The sequence below is a fragment of the Platichthys flesus genome, chromosome 18 (genome assembly GCF_949316205.1).
Source record: "Platichthys flesus chromosome 18, fPlaFle2.1, whole genome shotgun sequence".
NCBI lineage: Eukaryota > Metazoa > Chordata > Actinopteri > Pleuronectiformes > Pleuronectidae > Platichthys > Platichthys flesus.
Window position 1 is genome coordinate 21,138,292 of NC_084962.1, and position 18,553 is coordinate 21,156,844.

Consider the following 18,553-nt stretch of genomic DNA (forward strand, 5'->3'; position numbering starts at 1 on the left):
TCAGGTCTCTGGATCTTCTCTGGAGGATCACACTCAGTTCCTCCTCCTCCTCCTCCTGAGCTCCTGTATAAAGTGTTAATCCAGGAGCAGTGTGAACAGCAGAGGATCCTCCACTGATCCACTGAGTGAGTGGGGGGGTGGGGGGGAAGCAGCTTCTAACACAGGACACAAACATATGGAAACTAAAAACAAATGTCTCTGGTGAAGAAGTGATGAATCACGAAGATGTGAAGAGAGTTTGTGTTGATCAGAGCTGACGATGTGTCAGGTGATGTAAACATGATCACATGACCTCTGCAGGTACCAGGTCACTTCCTGTGTGTGTCTGCTGCACCCGGCTGCTCCACCTCTCACCTGAACCACGAGGAGGATCTGATGCTCTGGATCTGACCTGGAGTCTGAAACCAGCTTCAGTGAAAAAGGTCAAAGGTCGGTGATGCGTTTAGAGCTCAGCTGTACATAGTGCTACACCCCCCCCCCCCCCCATTCCTCAGCTCTGACCTGTGGGACAGGATGGGCGTCGCCACGCTCTCTGTTAAAACAATCTCCAGTCTTTGAATGAACTTTGACCTCTCAGGAAATGAGTGCTCGCCTCAGCCTCTGGAGACGAGGTCTGGATTCATAATTATTTGTGATCATGTTCAACATACTATGATTTTTAGTAGAACTAGAAGGAAAGAGGTGAGGTCATGATCTGATCACAGGTCGTGGAATGAAACATCAGGACAGAACCTTCACTCACAGGGAATCACTCAACTCAACAAGAACAAGTTGTGAACAAACATCTGGACTCAAACTCGTCAGGTCCCAACATTATCTTTGATATCAAGCTTCTGGAACACGTCTCGTTGTCAAAGCCAAAACCTGTGATTGGACATTCTCTTAAAACAGCTCCAGTCCAAAGAAGCTGGATTTAAGAAAAGAGAAAACACAAAGAGAAAATCATTCAGAATCCACGAAAAACCAAAACAAACAGAAACCAGAGGGAAGTTTGGTTTAAGAAAAAAAACTTCAGCAGAGACGTCATGGAATAGGCTTTAGGGGAAGTGTGTGTGTGTGGGGGGGGGGGCTACAAAGGGAGGGTCTGTGTGCTGAAGCCCCTCCCTCCCTCTGTTCTCCCCAAACAGATGAGCTGGTGTGAAGAGAGGCGGGCGAGCGCCATAGACAAACACTGGGGGAGAGAGAGGGGAGCAGCTGGAGGCACAGAGAGGATCAGTGGGAGAGAGAGAGGGAGAGAGAGAAGGGAGAGAGAGAGGGAGCAGGACCGAGACACAAACACAAGAAGGTAAAACTTATCTTCATTTTCCATTTGTATTTTTCTGATGAATCAGAGTAAAGTTGTGAAGTTGAGCTTCATGTGAGGATCTCCTGAGGCGGCTCAGTCCACACAGGATGTTCCATGTGTTCATGTGTGTGTACTGCAGTAGCAGTAGCAGTATTAAGAATAGTTCCTACAATAAGAGCTGGTGTAGTAACTTTGTAAAGTACTTTCTAGACTCTGGCCTGTTAATTGTAAAGATGTACACTACTACAGGAATGTACTAGACGACGAGACGGAGCTGTACTTTGTTGTTGTTTTTGTTGTTGTTTTTGTTTCTATACTTAAAGTTGAAACACCAACAGAGTGGCCCCCGGCTGTCAGGCCCCTCAGGCTGTCTGATTGGAATCATTTTGGTTCTGTCACGTAATTTTATCTTATTTTACTTTTTAAATTAACATCAAACAGTAAAATATTCCACCCTCTGTTTGGAAATGTAACTGGTTGTCATGGAAATGGACCTGCAGGTAGATGAGCTCCAGCAAAACTCATAATTCATGAGTTTGAACTGTAAACTAAAGCAACAGGATTCATACACAGATTAAGATTAAGATTAAGATTAAGATGCATTTATTAGTCCCAAACACAGACACACTCATGCAGGTAGGGAAATGTAACCTCTGCTTTTGACCCATCTGGTGCAGGACACACAGAGCAGTCAGCGACCATGTACGGCGCTCGGGGAGCAGATGTTGGGGGAGTAAGGTGCCTTGCTCAGGGGCACTAGACAGGGTCGGGAGACTCTTGGATTTTTGGACAGATCAATCCAGGTTCGTCTTTTGTTGTCTCTCCGTGGAGTCGAACCAGAGACGAACCAGAGACCTTCTCTGCCCATAGTCCAAGTTTCTGCTACTAGACCACCGCCTCTCCTTTAGAGAGGGGGAGGAACTGGGGGCAGTGGGGGCTCACTGATCATTTCTGCCCGAGGCCTTCTGACAGGTTGATCCAGCCCTGGCGGTAGAACTGGCCGTGCCCATCGAGGTTGTTGTTGTGTTTACTCGTTGAAGTGTGTATTTGATGTGTGTCTCTGGCTCCAGGTCGTGATGGGAAACACAGAGAGTCACACCAGCTTCGTCTCTGCCGCCAAACCCTCCTGCTCGCTCAGGTCCTCGTCCAGGAAGGAGGAGGCGCCGTCGGCTCGCAGCTGGTGGAGGAGCAGCCAGGGCGGCTGCAGGAGCCGTGGGAGGAGCTGTCAGAACCAGAACTCCTCCTGGCATTACGAACATGGACCCAGAGGAGGCTCCAGGCTGAGAGCTGCGTCTCCTCAGAGGAACAGCAGGGGGAGCTGCAGGAGTCAGTTTGGATACCCGGAGAACGGCGGAGAGGGTAACGGAATCGGTGGCGAGCGGAAGTCTCTGGAGAGCGGCGGCAGCCCCAAAGTGCTGCTCAGCAAAGATGGCAGCATGAGGGTGGAGTTCAGCAACAGCAGGGTCGACCCCATGGAGCCGCAGGGGTTAACCGGCGTACCCGCCATCTCCACCACAGCTGCCTCCTCAGAGGCCGAACCCCTCCTCCGCACCAGTAAGGGCAGCTCGCTCAGCTCTGACGGCTCCTGGTACGACTCGCCATGGGGGGGCAGTGCTGAGCTGGCGGACAATGTGTTTGTTTGCGGGCAGATCGCGGATAACCCCACCTACTCCTCTCCCCGTACGGAAGTGTCCTCCACCGGTGTCTTCAACACCTTCTTCTCGGCCCAGGTAGAGGTCGTCTCACCTGGATTTCACTCCACCCTCCTCTTCCCCGCCGCAGGTTACAACACCGGCTCCTCTCGCCGGACAGAGGACAGCGGCATCGGGGACTCGGTGATCTTGCAGCCGGAGCTGAGAGACTTCAGCCTGGTTTCATCCCCGGCTGCGTCACTGGACAGCGTTTACAGCAGCCACAACACGCTGCCGGCCTTCCCCCCGGCACCACACCCCCCACGGGCCGCCTCCTCCTCCACGCTGCTGGATGACGTCAGTCAGGAGGAGGAGGGGTTCTCCTCCCTCACGCTGCCTTGCCGCAGGGCCGAGTCCATCAGCACCGCCCCTGCCCCCGCGAACAATCGCAAAGATTTCCTGAAGAGCAGAATCAGACAACTGAGCGACTGGACAGGAAGTCTGAGCAGGAAGAAGAGACGGATCCAGGTAAGAACTTTCAAAACAAAGGTTGGATGTAAAATACATTTATTAACGTCATAATTACAAAATATTTCTTTGCTTTAAGAGTTTTCTAAAACTGTTTAAATATACTACAAGATATCTTTAAGAAGTTAGCTGTTGGTAATATATGTTTTTTTAATATATCTGAAACATTTTGTGTGATTCTCGTCAGGAGCCCAGTGATGTTTCCATCAACGGGCTGAGCAGCGCAGCGTCGACCTCCGACCTCCTCCACCCTCCCTGTGGCTCCAGAGGCCTGAACCACATCAGCAACGCCCAGCGACAGAACATCTACGAGAACTTCATGCAGGAGCTGGAGACGAGCTGCAGCGGTGCAGCCGACCAGGCGGAGCTGTCGGAAGAAGAAGAGGAGCAGGAGGAGGAGCAGGAGGAGGAGGACATGGATGGAGGGGTAGAGTTGGGAGGAATAGAGCAGCTGGACGTCTTGTTCGAGAAGGAGCAGGGCGTGGTGCGACGGGCCGGATGGCTTTTCTTCAAACCTCTCATTACTGTCAACAAGGACGGGAAGATGGAGCTGGTCGGACGCCGCAGGTGGAGGCATTACTGGGTCACACTGAAAGGTACGCCCGCTACCTCCATGAGGTGATCCACCAACGACCTGAAGACCAATGACCTGACGACCAATGACCTGAAGACCAATGACCTGAAGACCAATGACCTGACAACCAATGACCTGAAGACCAATGACCTGAAGACCAATGACCTGAAGACCAATGACCTGAAGACCAATGACCTGAAGACCAATGACCTAAGACCAATGACCTGAAGACCAATGACCTGACCACCAATGACCTGACGACCAATGACCTGAAGACCAATGACCTGACGACCAATGACCTAAGACCAATGACCTGAAGACCAATGACCTGAAGACCAATGACCTGACGACCAATGACCTGACGACCAATGACCTGACGACCAATGACCTGAAGACCAATGACCTGAAGACCAATGACCTGAAGACCAATGACCTGACGACCAATGACCTGAAGACCAATGACCTGAAGACCAATGACCTGACGACCAATGACCTGAAGACCAATGACCTGAAGACCAATGACCTGACGACCAATGACCTGAAGACCAATGACCTGACGACCAATGACCTGAAGACCAATGACCTGAAGACCAATGACCTGAGGACTAATGTGTTTTTGTGAATGGTGTCAGGTGATATATGGCGTCTGTGGTGAAACAGGAAGTGACACGGTGTATGAGTCCTGTTCTGATGTATTAACAACAGGAAGCTGTCAGCTTCTTGGTAAAGAACCACATGTCCGTCCCTGACCTCTGACCCTCTGCTCCACTCAGGTTGCACTCTGCTGCTTCATGAGACGTACGGGAGGAGCGGCGGGACCGAGCCGGACCTTTCTCCTCGTTACGCTCTGCTGGCCGAGGACAGCATCGTCCAGGCCGTCCCCGAACATCCCAAGAGGGAACACGTCTTCTGTCTCAGCAACTCATATGGAGACGTTTACCTGTTCCAGGTGAGGGAACCTGTTCTTTATCGATAATGTTCTACACTGTTCTGCACATGACAGCAGAGGTCAGTTCAGTGACCTTCACAAGGACGAATCTACTGAGCTCTGCCTGAGATCCAAGATCTCCTCCTGATTCACGAGCGCCCAGAACTGAACTAGAACTGATCTGGTTTCAGTTGCTCCAGTTTTTGGTTTCCCAGTCGATCTCTCCACCAGTCATTCCTCTGTTCCCAGTCCCAGGACGCTGTGGACGAACAGGACGTCGTGTTGTGGTTTCTCTCCACCGGCAACACGATGAAGGGAGAATAAAACTGTATCTGCAAAAGGTTTCTCAATCTGTGCGATAGTCAAACAGCTCAGATAAAAGACTTGAGTAAACGATGACACAGAAGCTCTCTTCCTGATTGGTTCTTATCAGTCACATGACTCGACTAGCAGCGGTGAACACAAAGCGCTGACACTTCCTGTGAGTAACTGTTCCAGCTCGTCGTATTTGAACTTAAAGATAAGCTAATTGTGTTTGGACTCTTCCAGGCGACCAACCAGACGGAGCTGGAGAACTGGGTGACCTCCGTCCACTCGGCCGGCGCCTCCCTGCTGGCGAGGCGTCAGGGGAAGGAGGACACGCTGCGCCTCCTGCGCTGCCGGAGCCGCTCGCTGCTGCACAAGATCGACATGGACGGAAAGATGAAGAAGATGGCGGAGCTGCAGCTGTCCGTCATCAAGGAGCAGAAGAACAGGAAGGCCGTGGAGAGCCAGGTCAGTGCACCAACATCTCACATCGACAGGCGACCAGAGCGTCTTTCCTCCGTGTGAAGTTTCAGCTGTCACTTCCAGGTTCACCACTTGGAGGCGCTGCTCCACCTCTAAATAGCCCAGTTCACCCACCAGCATGGGGCTGAACAACTTCTGCAACGTAGAGTGTCGTATGATTCAAAAAAAATTATTCTCTTCTCTGACATAAAGGTTTCAAGTATCGATGCTGCGCTCGTTTTTGAGGTTAATCAGAATGTCCAGTTGAACCAACGACCATCTGCAGAAGTAATAGATTACATATGAGCTACTGGCAGACACACAATCAATGATCACATCGGCCTTTTCAGATCAAGCAGTGGGAGCAGAACCTGGAAAAACTGAACCTGGATCTGTTCAGGCTCAAGTGCTACCTCTCCAGTCTGCAGGGCGACGAGCTCCCAAACCCAAAGAGCCTCCTCGCCATCGCCAGCCGGCCCTCCAAGAGCATGCTGGGACGCCTGGGGGTGTTCTCCGTGTCCTCGTTCCACGCACTGGTGAGAAATGTGGCTGCTTCAGAGAATATTAGATGAATTCAGAGGAGCTGGAATACGATGTGTCCTGTCGCTACCGGACGAGTGAAGACACAACCTCCTCCTCCTCCTCAGGTGTGCAGCAGAGACGAGGTGACGTTACGACGGCGTGGTCGGTCTCTGTCGGGGGGGAACCACCGGTGGAGGGGGCTGCCGTCCTCTCTGAAGGCGCTGGACAGAAGCAGCAGTCTCTCTACGTCCCAGGTAATAGACCGCACCGCCAGCCTGTCATCACAAAGGAGACATCACACACATGTGTGAATACAGGTACATTATGATGACGTTCAATCATTTGAATCATGGTTCCATCGACACGTCCACTCGCCTGGAGCCCGTCGGTGTTGATGAAGAAGATGAAGATGACGAGTTGTCTGCTCGGTGGTCCTCAGACTGCAGCTCCTTCACTAACCTGTCATTTCAGCTCAGTCCAGAGCGAGAAGACGTCTTTTTAGTTCCTGAACGTCTGTGACTCTCTGTCCGAGGTTCATTCTCCAACTCTCTCTTTTCTCTTATTCCTCACTAACTCCTCCCCTCCGTGCCAGAGGGGCGGAGTTAACCGGCCGGTCACTCGACTGTAGAATCATGAGAACATTCGCCCTTTGACCTCCGAGGACGTCGCACAGCTGTTCTGGGGGGGGGGGGGGGATTAAAAGCTTCAATAGCCTTTTATTTTCCCAGAACTCTTTTGTCCCTTAGTTTTAATCCACAGAGGCAGAAAATGACCCTCCCACCTCCTGCAGTCACATGACCCCTCCTCCTTTCTTCAGCTCCTCTTTTACCCTCTGGACCTCCCTCCCTCCCACTCTTCCCTCCCTCCCTCCCTCCCTTCCTTCCTTCCTTCCTTCCTTCCTCTCAACATGATGCCTCCTCGCTCCGTCTCCTCTGTCCTGTTGCTTCTCCTGACTTTCATTCACATCTTCTCTCTCTGTTCTCTGTTTTTCTTCTCTTCTCTTTCTGCTCTTCTCTTTCTTCTCTTCTGTTTCTCTCTTCTCTTTCCTCTCTTCTCTTTCCTCTCTTCTCTTTCTTCTCTTCTCTTTCTGCTCTTCTCTTTCCTCTCTTCTCTTTCCTCTCTTCTCTTTCTTCTCTTCTCTTTCTGCTCTTCTGTTTCTCTCTTCTCTTTCCTCTCTTCTCTTTCTGCTCTTCTCTTTCCTCTCTTCTCTTTCCTCTCTTCTCTTTCTGCTCTTCTCTTTCCTCTCTTCTCTTTCCTCTCTTCTCTTTCTGCTGTTCTCTTTCTGCTCTTCTCTTTCCTCTCTTCTCTTTCCTCTCTTCTCTTTCTGCTCTTCTCTTTCCTCTCTTCTATTTCTGCTCTTCTCTTTCTGCTCTTCTCTTCTCTTTCTGCTCTTCTCTTTCCTCTCTTCTCTTTCTGCTCTTCTCTTTCTGCTCTTCTCTTTCTGCTCTTCTCTTTCTGCTCTTCTCTTTCCTCTCTTCTCTTTCTGCTCTTCTCTTTCCTCTCTTCTCTTTCCTCTATTCTCTTTCTGCTGTTCTCTTTCTGCTCTTCTCTTTCCTCTCTTCTCTTTCTTCTCTTCTCTTTCTTCTCTTCTCTTTCTGCTCTTCTGTTTCTCTCTTCTCTTTCCTCTCTTCTCTTTCTGCTCTTCTCTTTCCTCTCTTCTCTTTCCTCTCTTCTCTTTCCTCTCTTCTCTTTCCTCTCTTCTCTTTCTGCTCTTCTCTTTCTGCTCTTCTCTTTCTGCTCTTCTCTTTCCTCTCTTCTCTTTCTTCTCTTCTCTTTCCTCTCTTCTCTTTCTTCTCTTCTCTTTCTGCTCTTCTCTTTCCTCTCTTCTCTTTCTGCTCTTCTCTTCCCTCTCTTCTCTTTCTGCTGTTCTCTTTCTGCTCTTCTCTTTCCTCTCTTCTCTTTCTTCTCTTCTCTTTCTGCTCTTCTGTTTCTCTCTTCTCTTTCCTCTCTTCTCTTTCTGCTCTTCTCTTTCCTCTCTTCTCTTTCCTCTCTTCTCTTTCCTCTCTTCTCTTTCCTCTCTTCTCTTTCTGCTCTTCTCTTTCTGCTCTTCTCTTTCCTCTCTTCTCTTTCCTCTCTTCTCTTTCCTCTCTTCCCGTTCTGCTCTTCTCTTTCTGCTCTTCTCTTTCTGCTCTTCTCTTTCTGCTCTTCTCTTTCTGCTCTTCTCTTTCCTCTCTTCTCTTTCTGCTCTTCTCTTTCCTCTCTTCTCTTTCCTCTATTCTCTTTCTGCTGTTCTCTTTCTGCTCTTCTCTTTCCTCTCTTCTCTTTCTTCTCTTCTCTTTCCTCTCTTCTCTTTCTGCTGTTCTCTTTCTGCTCTTCTCTTTCCTCTCTTCTCTTTCTTCTCTTCTCTTTCTGCTCTTCTGTTTCTCTCTTCTCTTTCCTCTCTTCTCTTTCTGCTCTTCTCTTTCCTCTCTTCTCTTTCCTCTCTTCTCTTTCCTCTCTTCTCTTTCCTCTCTTCTCTTTCTGCTCTTCTCTTTCCTCTCTTCTCTTTCCTCTCTTCTCTTTCCTCTCTTCCCGTTCTGCTCTTCTCTTTCTGCTCTTCTCTTTCTGCTCTTCTCTTTCTGCTCTTCTCTTCCCTCTCTTCTCTTTCTGCTCTTCTCTTTCTGCTCTTCTCTTTCTTCTCTTCTCTTCCCTCTCTTCTCTTTCTGCTCTTCTCTTTCTGCTCTTCTCTTTCTTCTCTTCTCTTCCCTCTCTTCTCTTTCTGCTCTTCTCTTTCTGCTCTTCTCTTTCTTCTCTTCTCTTTCTGCTCTTCTCTTTCCTCTCTTCTCTTTCCTCTCTTCTCTTTCTGCTCTTCTCTTTCTTCTCTTCTCTTTCTGCTCTTCTCTTTCTTCTCTTCTCTTTCTTCTCTTCTCTTTCCTCTCTTCTCTTTCCTCTCTTCTCTTTCCTCTCTTCTCTTTCTTCTCTTCTCTTTCTGCTCTTCTCTTTCTTCTCTTCTCTTTCTTCTCTTCTCTTTCCTCTCTTCTCTTTCCTCTCTTCTCTTTCCTCTCTTCTCTTTCTGCTCTTCTCTTTCTTCTCTTCTCTTTCTGCTCTTCTCTTTCCTCTCTTCTCTTTCCTCTCTTCTCTTTCTTCTCTTCTCTTTCTGCTCTTCTCTTTCCTCTCTTCTCTTTCCTCTCTTCTCTTTCCTCTCTTCTCTTTCTTCTCTTCTCTTTCTGCTCTTCTCTTCCCTCTCTTCTCTTTCCTCTCTTCTCTTTCTGCTCTTCTCTTTCTGCTCTTCTCTTTCTGCTCTTCTCTTTCCTCTCTTCTCTTTCTGCTCTTCTCTTTCTGCTCTTCTCTTTCTGCTCTTCTCTTTCCTCTCTTCTCTTTCCTCTCTTCTCTTTCTTCTCTTCTCTTTCTGCTCTTCTCTTTCTGCTCTTCTCTTTCTGCTCTTCTCTTTCTGCTCTTCTCTTTCCTCTCTTCTCTTTCCTCTCTTCTCTTTCTGCTCTTCTCTTTCCTCTCTTCTCTTTCCTCTCTTCTCTTTCCCCTCTTCTCTTTCCTCTCTTCTCTTTCTGCTCTTCTCTTTCTGCTCTTCTCTTCCCTCTCTTCTCTTTCTGCTCTTCTCTTTCCTCTCTTCTCTTTCCTCTCTTCTCTTTCTGCTCTTCTCTTTCTGCTCTTCTCTTTCTGCTCTTCTCTTCCCTCTCTTCTCTTCTCTTCTCTTTCATCTTGTTTTACCAATTGGACGCTAACGAAGCTCCTGTTGCTTAGAAACAGAACAGATGTGTTTCATCAACTCAAACATGATTTTCATTTATTGTTAAATATAAAAACAAAATTAGTTTTAGTATTAGTTTTGACTTAAGAATAAATGTGACATAAAGAACAAACTGTTTCCTCCTCAGAGACTGGACTCTGAGGACACTCAGTGGGGGGTGCTGCCCTCTGCAGGACGTCCTGCAGCTGTACAGGTGAGTTCACTGGCCTGCTCAACTTGAACTGATCACTAATATTAGTTATTAATAATCATCATCATTTAGAAAAATATTTAGGATTATTTATTGTGTTTCTTTTGTTTTACACATAAAGTTTGACTCAAATGTGAGTGAATCCGTGATAAGTGATGAAGACGACTTGTCTCTGTCTCCAGATGTGTGATGAAGGTTCCGTCCTCGGCAGCTTCTCGCTGCACGTCTGTCGAGACGCCGCTGGACGAGGCTTTGGTGAGAAACACCAGCTTCCTCTCTTTCCTGTGTTTCATGTTGCAGTTGGAACATCATGGTTAACGTCCTGTTCCCTCGTGACCCTGCAGGCTTCGTGGTCACGGGCCACTTGGACGGCGCCGGGCGGAGTCACGTGCACGTCAGCGAGGTCGATCCGCTGGGACCCTCCGCCAGAGAAGGTTCGACATCTGGGTCTTGTGTCTCTGATTTACATTTGAAGAAGGGGGTTCTGGGAAATTTTCAGATTGTGAGATTTCTGATCCGTTCTGAAAACATAGATATGATGAGTTAGTGTGGATTTGTTCTCAGCAGGGGGCAGTCACGAGCCTCCATCTTTAATTCAGTAGAGAATCCCAGTCAGGAACACGACAGTGGTCTGTGGACGATCTGGAGCTTGTGTTTCAGCTTCGGTTCCTTCTTGTCTCAACTGTAATGATCCTGACTGACACTCCGACCTCCTGCTTCCCACCAGGCCTCAGGGCCGGAGACGAGGTGCTGGCGGTGAACGGGGCGTCTGTGTCCGGACTCGACCTGGACCTGATGCAGAGTCTCTTCAGCCACCAGGAGCTCCAGCTGCTGCTGAGGAGAGACGAGTCACCTGAGGAGGAACCCGCCGCCGTGTGGCCTGAACCCGGTGAACCTGCAGGCCCCTGGGAGCCCGCGGCCCCTGACCTCCACACCTGGGCCACAGGTAAGACGAACACAGACTGATTTTTCACTTATTCAAAACAAACCAGTAAAATCGTTCCTCTGGTATTTTATTTATATCTGAATTATATTTGTGTAAATGTTTGCGACCCTTTCACAGGTGATTTGTCTCCGGGCGCCGTCCTTCCTCCCGGACCTGATGACGCTCACCTGAAAGGACAAGTGAGTCAAGTTCCTCGATACTCTATAGAGGCGCACTACTGCCTCTTGTGGCCGATGTGGGTATTATAACAGTAAACTCAGATCAGCACGTCTTTTTCTCCTGTCTCTCCGAGCTTCCCTACAGGAGTTTGTCTATATAAGTCTATATAAAACCATATAAGGCAGAAGTTCCTACAGAAGTCTTTCCTCTGTACGCCCGTCTGCAGGAATCCCACAATCCTCTGCTCCTCCTTCCTGATGCTCTGACACCCTCAGTGTCACATGACTTAATCCGGGCTTACACCTCCAGGAGTGTGTGGAGTGTTTGAGTAAAGTCAGAGCAGGATTAATGGCTTCCACCCGGACGACCACAAACAACTCGTAGATGTTGTTCCTGACCAGCGGCTGCAGGAGGCGACCTCTGACCCCAGCCGGGGCGCCCCCTCCGTCCCACTCCCTCGCCATGGGGGCTCTGTGCTGGGTGCTGCCGCAGGAGGAGGACGTGGAGAGGCAGGAGGATGGGGGGGAGGAGCTCCGCGGGGTGACGGCCTGCTGCCTGAGCTGCCGGCGTCCGGCAGACGGCGGCGTGCTGCTGGTAAACAGAGTCAGAGCGAAGCTGGAGGTCGTGGTTCACCAGACGTCACCGCTTCAGGCTGTGATGAACACGTTACCTTCATCATGTGATGGTGGAGAAAAACCCTTCACTTCGGCTCTTTCTCTTCATGTTGATGACGTATTTATTAACTCATTCAATCTAAACTCTGGAGCTGTGAGTCTGAAGCAGCGCGTCCTCAGAGCTTCTGATGAATGTGGCGACTGCTGGGACCTCAGAGCGCTGGGTTCACCCAGGATCCCTGTTCCCTTTCCATTCAGGCTCCATCGTTATTCAAAGTCACTGAGCGAACGATGAGCAGATGGTTTTAGGGTTTGACTGGAAACTGAAACGTTGCTAATCACAGATTTTTAATATGTGCTTCCCGACAGAACATGGAGCAGGTTTATTCTCTGTACCAGACCTTCCCAGAAGGCCGAGCGGCAGACCCCGATGTTCCCAAGAACCCGTACAGCAGAGAGGTCACCCTGCAGCCGACAAGCCCCGCCCACATGAGCGTGTGCCAGCACCTGCGTAAAGTCATCCAGGAGCTGGTCGACACGGAGAAGTCCTACGTCAAGGTCAGTCACATGGTGCTTCAATTCTGCTGTGGAAAGATCAGAGTCATCACAGGAACACGTCAGGAACACGTCAGGAACACGTCAGGAACACGTCAGGAACACGTCAGGAACACGTCAGTAACACGTCAGGAACACGTCAGGAACACGTCAGTAACACTTCAGTAACGCGTCAGGAACACGTCAGTAATACGTCAGTAACACGCCAGTAACACGTCAGTAACACGTCAGGAACACGTCAGGAACACGTCAGGAACACGTCAGTAATACGTCAGTAACACGTCAGTAACACGTCAGGAACACGTCAGTAATACGTCAGGAACACGTCAGTAACACGTCAGTAACACGTCAGGGACACTTCAGTAACACGTCAGGAACACGTCAGGAACACGTCAGGAACACGTCAGTAATACGTCAGTAACACGTCAGTAACACGTCAGGAACACGTCAGTAATACGTCAGTAACACGTCAGTAACACGTCAGGAACACGTCAGGAACACGTCAGGGACACTTCAGTAACACGTCAGTAACAAATCAGGAACACGTCAGGGACACTTCAGTAACACGTCAGGAACACATCAGGGACACTTCAGTAACACGTCAGGAACACGTCAGTAACACGTCAGTAACAAATCAGGAACATGTCAGGGACACTTCAGTAACACGTCAGGGACATGTCAGGGACACTTCAGTAACACATCAGGAACACGTCAGGAACACGTCAGGGACACTTCAGTAACACGTCAGGAACACGTCAGTAACACGTCAGTAACACGTCAGTAACACGTCAGGAACACGTCAGGAACACGTCAGGAACACGTCAGGAACACATCAGTAACACATCAGGAACACGTCAGGAACACGTCAGGGACACGTCAGGGACACTTCAGTAACACGTCAGGAACACGTCAGTAACACGTCAGTAACACGTCAGGAACACGTCAGGAACACGTCAGTAACACGTCAGGAACACGTCAGTAGCACGTCAGTAACACGTCAGGAACACGTCAGGAACACGTCAGGAACACGTCAGGAACACATCAGTAACACATCAGGAACACGTCAGGAACACGTCAGTAATACATCAGGAACACGTCAGGGACACTTCAGTAACACGTCAGGAACACGTCAGGAACACTTCAGGAACACGTCAGGAACACGTCAGGAACACGTCAGGAACACGTCAGGAACATCTTTAATTTAATGTTAAATGTCAAGTGAAATTTAACTTTATCAAAGTGGAAAGTTAATTGAAGCTTTTCATCACATTCGTGTGTAAAAACCAGATGTTTGTTGATATTTGTTTGAAATGTTGATATTTGAACTCGGGTGAAATCAGACATGAGGTATTTCACGTGGTTCACGTGTGTCCCTCAGGACCTGGTGTGTCTGCTGGACGTCTACCTGACGCCGCTGCAGACGGAGACGTTCCTCAGCAAAGCAGAGGTAGGTGAGAGCCACTGAGCTTCTGTAACAGACGTGGGGTTGTCCTGACGTGTCTGTGCTCTCCAGATGGAGGCGCTGTTCGGCAGCCTGCCTCAGATGCTGGACTTTCAGAGAGTCTTCCTTCAGACTCTGGAGGAGAAGATCTCCTCGTGTCCGGACCTGAGTCGTCTGGAAACACCTGAACAGTTCAAGGTAACGACTCCTGCTGCTCACTTTCACTCCTTCATCTCTTTATCAGACATTTTATTGATTTTTCGCCAGGTTTTTATTTAATAATTGTTTTTTAGCTTTGACTTTTTATTAATCAACATTCTTTTGTAAATGTGTTTTATTATTTTAAATTTAAACCTCATTATTATTCACATCATTTATTTATTTATTTACATCATTTTATGTATGATTTTTTTTTCTTTTGCGTTTTATTTAGCAAAATAAAACGTATTATTCATAAGTGGTGAAAGTTTTTGAATGGCTGTTTGAGTTTGATCCCTGATCAGAAGTTTGACGTGTCTCTCAGAAACTCCTCTTCTCGTTGGGAGGATCTTTTCTTTATTACGCCGACCACTTCAAACTCTACAGCGGCTTCTGTGCCAATCACATCAAAGTGCAGAAGGTTCTGGAACGAGGTGAACAGCCAATCGCAGCCCTTCAAATAACTGTGATCATCAGACACAACCAAGTCACTGATGTGTGTGTGTGTGTCTGTGTGTGTCTGTGTGTGTCTCTCTCCAGCAAAGACAGACAGAGCCTTCAAACACTTCTTGGAGACGAGGAATCCGACCAATCAGCACTCTTCCTGTCTGGAGTCGTACCTGATCAAACCGGTTCAAAGGGTTCTGAAGTATCCACTGCTGCTCCGGGAGCTGGTGACCCTGACCCCCCCCGAGAGCCCCGAGCACACACACCTGACAGGTACACACACACCTGACAGGTACACACACAGCGGACAGGTACACACACACCTGACAGGTACACACACAGCGGACAGGTACACACACACCTGACAGGTACACACACACCTGACAGGTACACAAACACCTGACAGGTACACACACAGCAGACAGGTACACACACACCTGACAGGTACACACACAGCGGACAGGTACACACACACCTGACAGGTACACGCACACCTGACAGGTACACACACAGCGGACAGGTACACACACACCTGACAGGTACACACACACCTGACAGGTACACACACACCTGACAGGTACACACACACCTGACAGGTACACACACAGCGGACAGGTACACACACACCTGACAGGTACACACACACCTGACAGGTACACACACAGCGGACAGGTACACACACACCTGACAGGTACACACACAGCGGACAGGTACACACACACCTGACAGGTACACACACAGCGGACAGGTACACAAACACCTGACAGGTACACACACAGCAGAGAGGTACACACACACCTGACAGGTACACACACAGCGGACAGGTACACACACACCTGACAGGTACACGCACACCTGACAGGTACACACACAGCGGACAGGTACACACACACCTGACAGGTACACACACACCTGACAGGTACACACACACCCGACAGGTACACACACACCCGACAGGTACACACACAGCGGACAGGTACACACACAGGGGACAGGTACACACACATGTGACAGACAGTCAGTAACTGTCGTGTCTCCTCTCGTCCAATCAGAGGCCCTGAGGGCGATGGAGAAGGTGGCGAGTCACATTAACGAGATGCAGAAGATCCACGAGGACTACGGCTGCGTGTTCGATCAGCTGACTGCGGAACAGGGCGGAGCCGACACACAGGTGATAGAGGTCACATGATCAGATGTTTGCCTCGGTTCAGGTGTGAAGAAGCTGAAGGTTCTTGTGTCGCAGGTCACGGACGTGTCGATGGGAGAGTTCCTGATCCACTCAGCGGTCGCCTGGTTGAATCCTCTTCCCTGTGTGGGTCGAGTGAGGAGAGACCCACAACTCACAGTGTTCGGTGAGCACAACACAACGCACTGATCACACATCAAAGTGATCACCCAACTACAACTCAACAAACTAACAATGGTTCCTCTTGGACTAAACTGAAGGCTGTGAGTCCCTCAGTTTGATTGTGTGACGTGTTTTTCTTGGTCAGTGTTCAGACGAGCTGTCATCCTGGTTTATCGAGACAACAACAAGCTGAAGAAGAAGACGGTGAGTCCAGTGTGTCGCAGTTAGTGACACCTAGTGGTCAAGTTGTGTCAAGTTGAATCCCCCGCCATGGAGGTGAACTCTGACTGTGAATCAACTTGAACTCTGCTTTATTCACTTTCTACAGATGAGCACCCGCTCAGCTGATCTGGACCCCTTCAGGTTCCGCTGGTTAATCCCAGTGTCAGCGGTTCAGGTCAGACCAGTCAGCATCACAGGTCAGTGGACTCCGTGTGTCCGTGCTCCAGCAGGTGGCGCTGTGCTGCAGCTGACAGCCTGTGGTGTGTTTTCAGGCTCAGAGAACCCGTGTGTGTGGGAGCTGGTTCACAGCCGGTCGGAGGTGGAGGGACGACCGGAGACGGTGTTTCAGCTCTGCAGCAGGTAACAGCTGACGCCCCCCCCCCCCAGTCACAGGAGAGCAGAGGGAACTAATTGAAAACATTTCAAAGTGTGTCCTGCAGCTCTGGGATCAGGTCTGACCTTGTGTTGTTTCAGTGGTTTGGAGACAAAGGCGAGCGTCCTGCGAGTTCTGTCCTCCGTCCTCAAAGAGCGGGGACCGGCCGGCTCGCTGAGGAGGACCAGGCTGTCCACGGCCGAGAGGAGCAGCTCCTGGAGGAGGAGGCAGCAGAGGAGTCGGGCGTCCGCCCAGAGGACGACTCCTCACCGGCAGCCGGAGGAGAGCAGGTTCATCCTGGGAGACACCTGCTCGGAGCCGCTGCTGCCCAGCCACGCCACGGCCGACTCCTCGGGGGGGAAGAGGACCCGACTGCTCTCACTGACCAGCGAGCTGGAGGCCCAGCTGCAGAGGCTGAACGTCACAGAGGAGGCCGAGCAGCGAGCCACGACTCCCAGTGGCGACCGGAGGGCCGCCGAGAAGAGGCGGAGCTCCAGTCTGCAGCGACGCCCCGGAGGGGACGTGTTGGACCTGCTGGACAGAGACTTCAGTGTTCACAGCATGACGTCCATGATCAACGAAGACAGTTTCTACGACTTCCAGACGCCTGCTGCTCCCTCACTGCAGGGCTGAGGCTACAGCTGCCCTCACACGAGGAGACCAAACTCAACTGAGTCCCGACGTCTCCAGAACCTTTGGAATCTTCTCCGACTCAACCAATCACACTGAAGCTCTCACACAGAGCATCTGATTGGCCAGGAGACGAACACCTGCATCCGGAAAAACACACCTACAACTTGGCAAAACCCAAAACTGAAGCTTCCACTTTAAAGTGAAACACAAACTAAAATAATAAGAAAAGTTCTGATGTTACAGGAGAGATCAACGGATCAGGTTCAACCAGCTCTCACACCTGGTGGGTCCAGACCTTCTGACATTTCACTTCAGTGTGACTCAGGAGGGAAATGTTCCTCGGACCTCGATCCAGATTCAGTCCGACCAGGAGAGGAGTTCTGGTTCTGGATCAAGCTGAATCCTGGTTCTGTTCGTCTTGAAGAACTCAACATCATTTCAGAGAACAAACCTTTTCCAGATCAACTGAACAGAATCATTATTTAACTTTTTCAAGTTCACCAGATTTAACGATGGAGGAATATTTACACGTTTTTAAAAAATCTCTCTGTAGATTTAACTGATTAAAAAATGCTTTCCCCGACTGATGATCCAAAACACTTCTGAAGGATTCGTGTTCAGGAGGACTGTTGGACTGAACCCGTCTTTATTTTCTATTAATTTTTTCTCTGTATAGTTTATTTTTTCTGTTGTAGTTTGAATCTGAATCTCTGGAGCTGCTGGATCGGAGTCTTTGTAAATCTGATTATTGTATTTATATATTTTGTGTCTCAGTTCTGTGGCTGCAGATCCAGAAACCACAGGTATTTTGTAATTTATTTTCTTAAATATTTGTGTAAATCTTTTTGTCGACTTGATGAAGTCCAATAAATGAAGGAATTTGTAATTAAAAAAGGTTAATTGATCTAAAGGTTATGTTTTTGTCTGGTTCTCGATGTGAATTGAATCACATACAAACATACGTCTGTTTTTGAACTGCATTCAGAAAGTAGTTAGCCTAGCTTAGCATAAAGTTTGAAAGCTGAGAGGAAAGACAACGTATGAACTCAATCGTGAATTTTGTGAAAACTACCTTCAGCTGGAACGACCTCTGACTCTGGATCGCTTATCCTCTAAATCCAAGATGGCTGCCCTCGTCACCGTTGTTGTTAAACAGAAATGATTCAAAATTAGATTAAAGATTAAATCGTTTTATGACCAAACATTTCAAATATTAACCTTGAGTTTTTATTCTTGTAAACTTTAAATCCACAGCGATCGCTAGAAGGAGCTCGAGATCAGCCAAACGATTATATATATATATATATATATATATTTTATTTGTTCATCTCCTCATGTTAAAATCAGAACAACAAAATTAAGTCACGGCTCAAAAAACGAAAAAATATAACAAACTGAAAACAGTGTGTGTGTGCGTTCCTGTACTTGTATCTTTGTGAGGACCTTTGTGTGTGAATGTGTGTGTGTGTGTGTGTGTGTGTGTGTGTGTGTGTGTGTGTGTGTGTG

The 18,553-nt window shown here is 49.0% G+C and overlaps 1 protein-coding gene across 1 annotated transcript; it reads left to right on the forward strand.

Annotated features, from left to right (window-relative positions):
• The first annotated feature begins 1,184 nt into the window (after window positions 1–1,184).
• LOC133973223 (rho guanine nucleotide exchange factor TIAM2) lies at window positions 1,185–17,943 on the forward strand. The gene is made up of 23 exons (XM_062410946.1): window positions 1,185–1,285; window positions 2,356–3,444; window positions 3,632–4,040; window positions 4,792–4,967; window positions 5,496–5,720; window positions 6,065–6,250; window positions 6,362–6,490; window positions 10,049–10,114; window positions 10,294–10,366; window positions 10,456–10,545; window positions 10,839–11,057; window positions 11,175–11,236; window positions 12,200–12,388; window positions 13,764–13,832; window positions 13,899–14,024; window positions 14,350–14,458; window positions 14,565–14,744; window positions 15,524–15,642; window positions 15,715–15,823; window positions 15,965–16,023; window positions 16,148–16,238; window positions 16,314–16,401; window positions 16,516–17,943. Exons 2-23 carry the CDS (start codon window positions 2,362–2,364, stop codon window positions 17,045–17,047), a joined length of 4,389 nt encoding a protein of 1,462 aa, XP_062266930.1. The 5' UTR covers window positions 1,185–1,285; window positions 2,356–2,361; the 3' UTR covers window positions 17,048–17,943.
• Window positions 17,944–18,553: the final 610 nt, after the last annotated feature.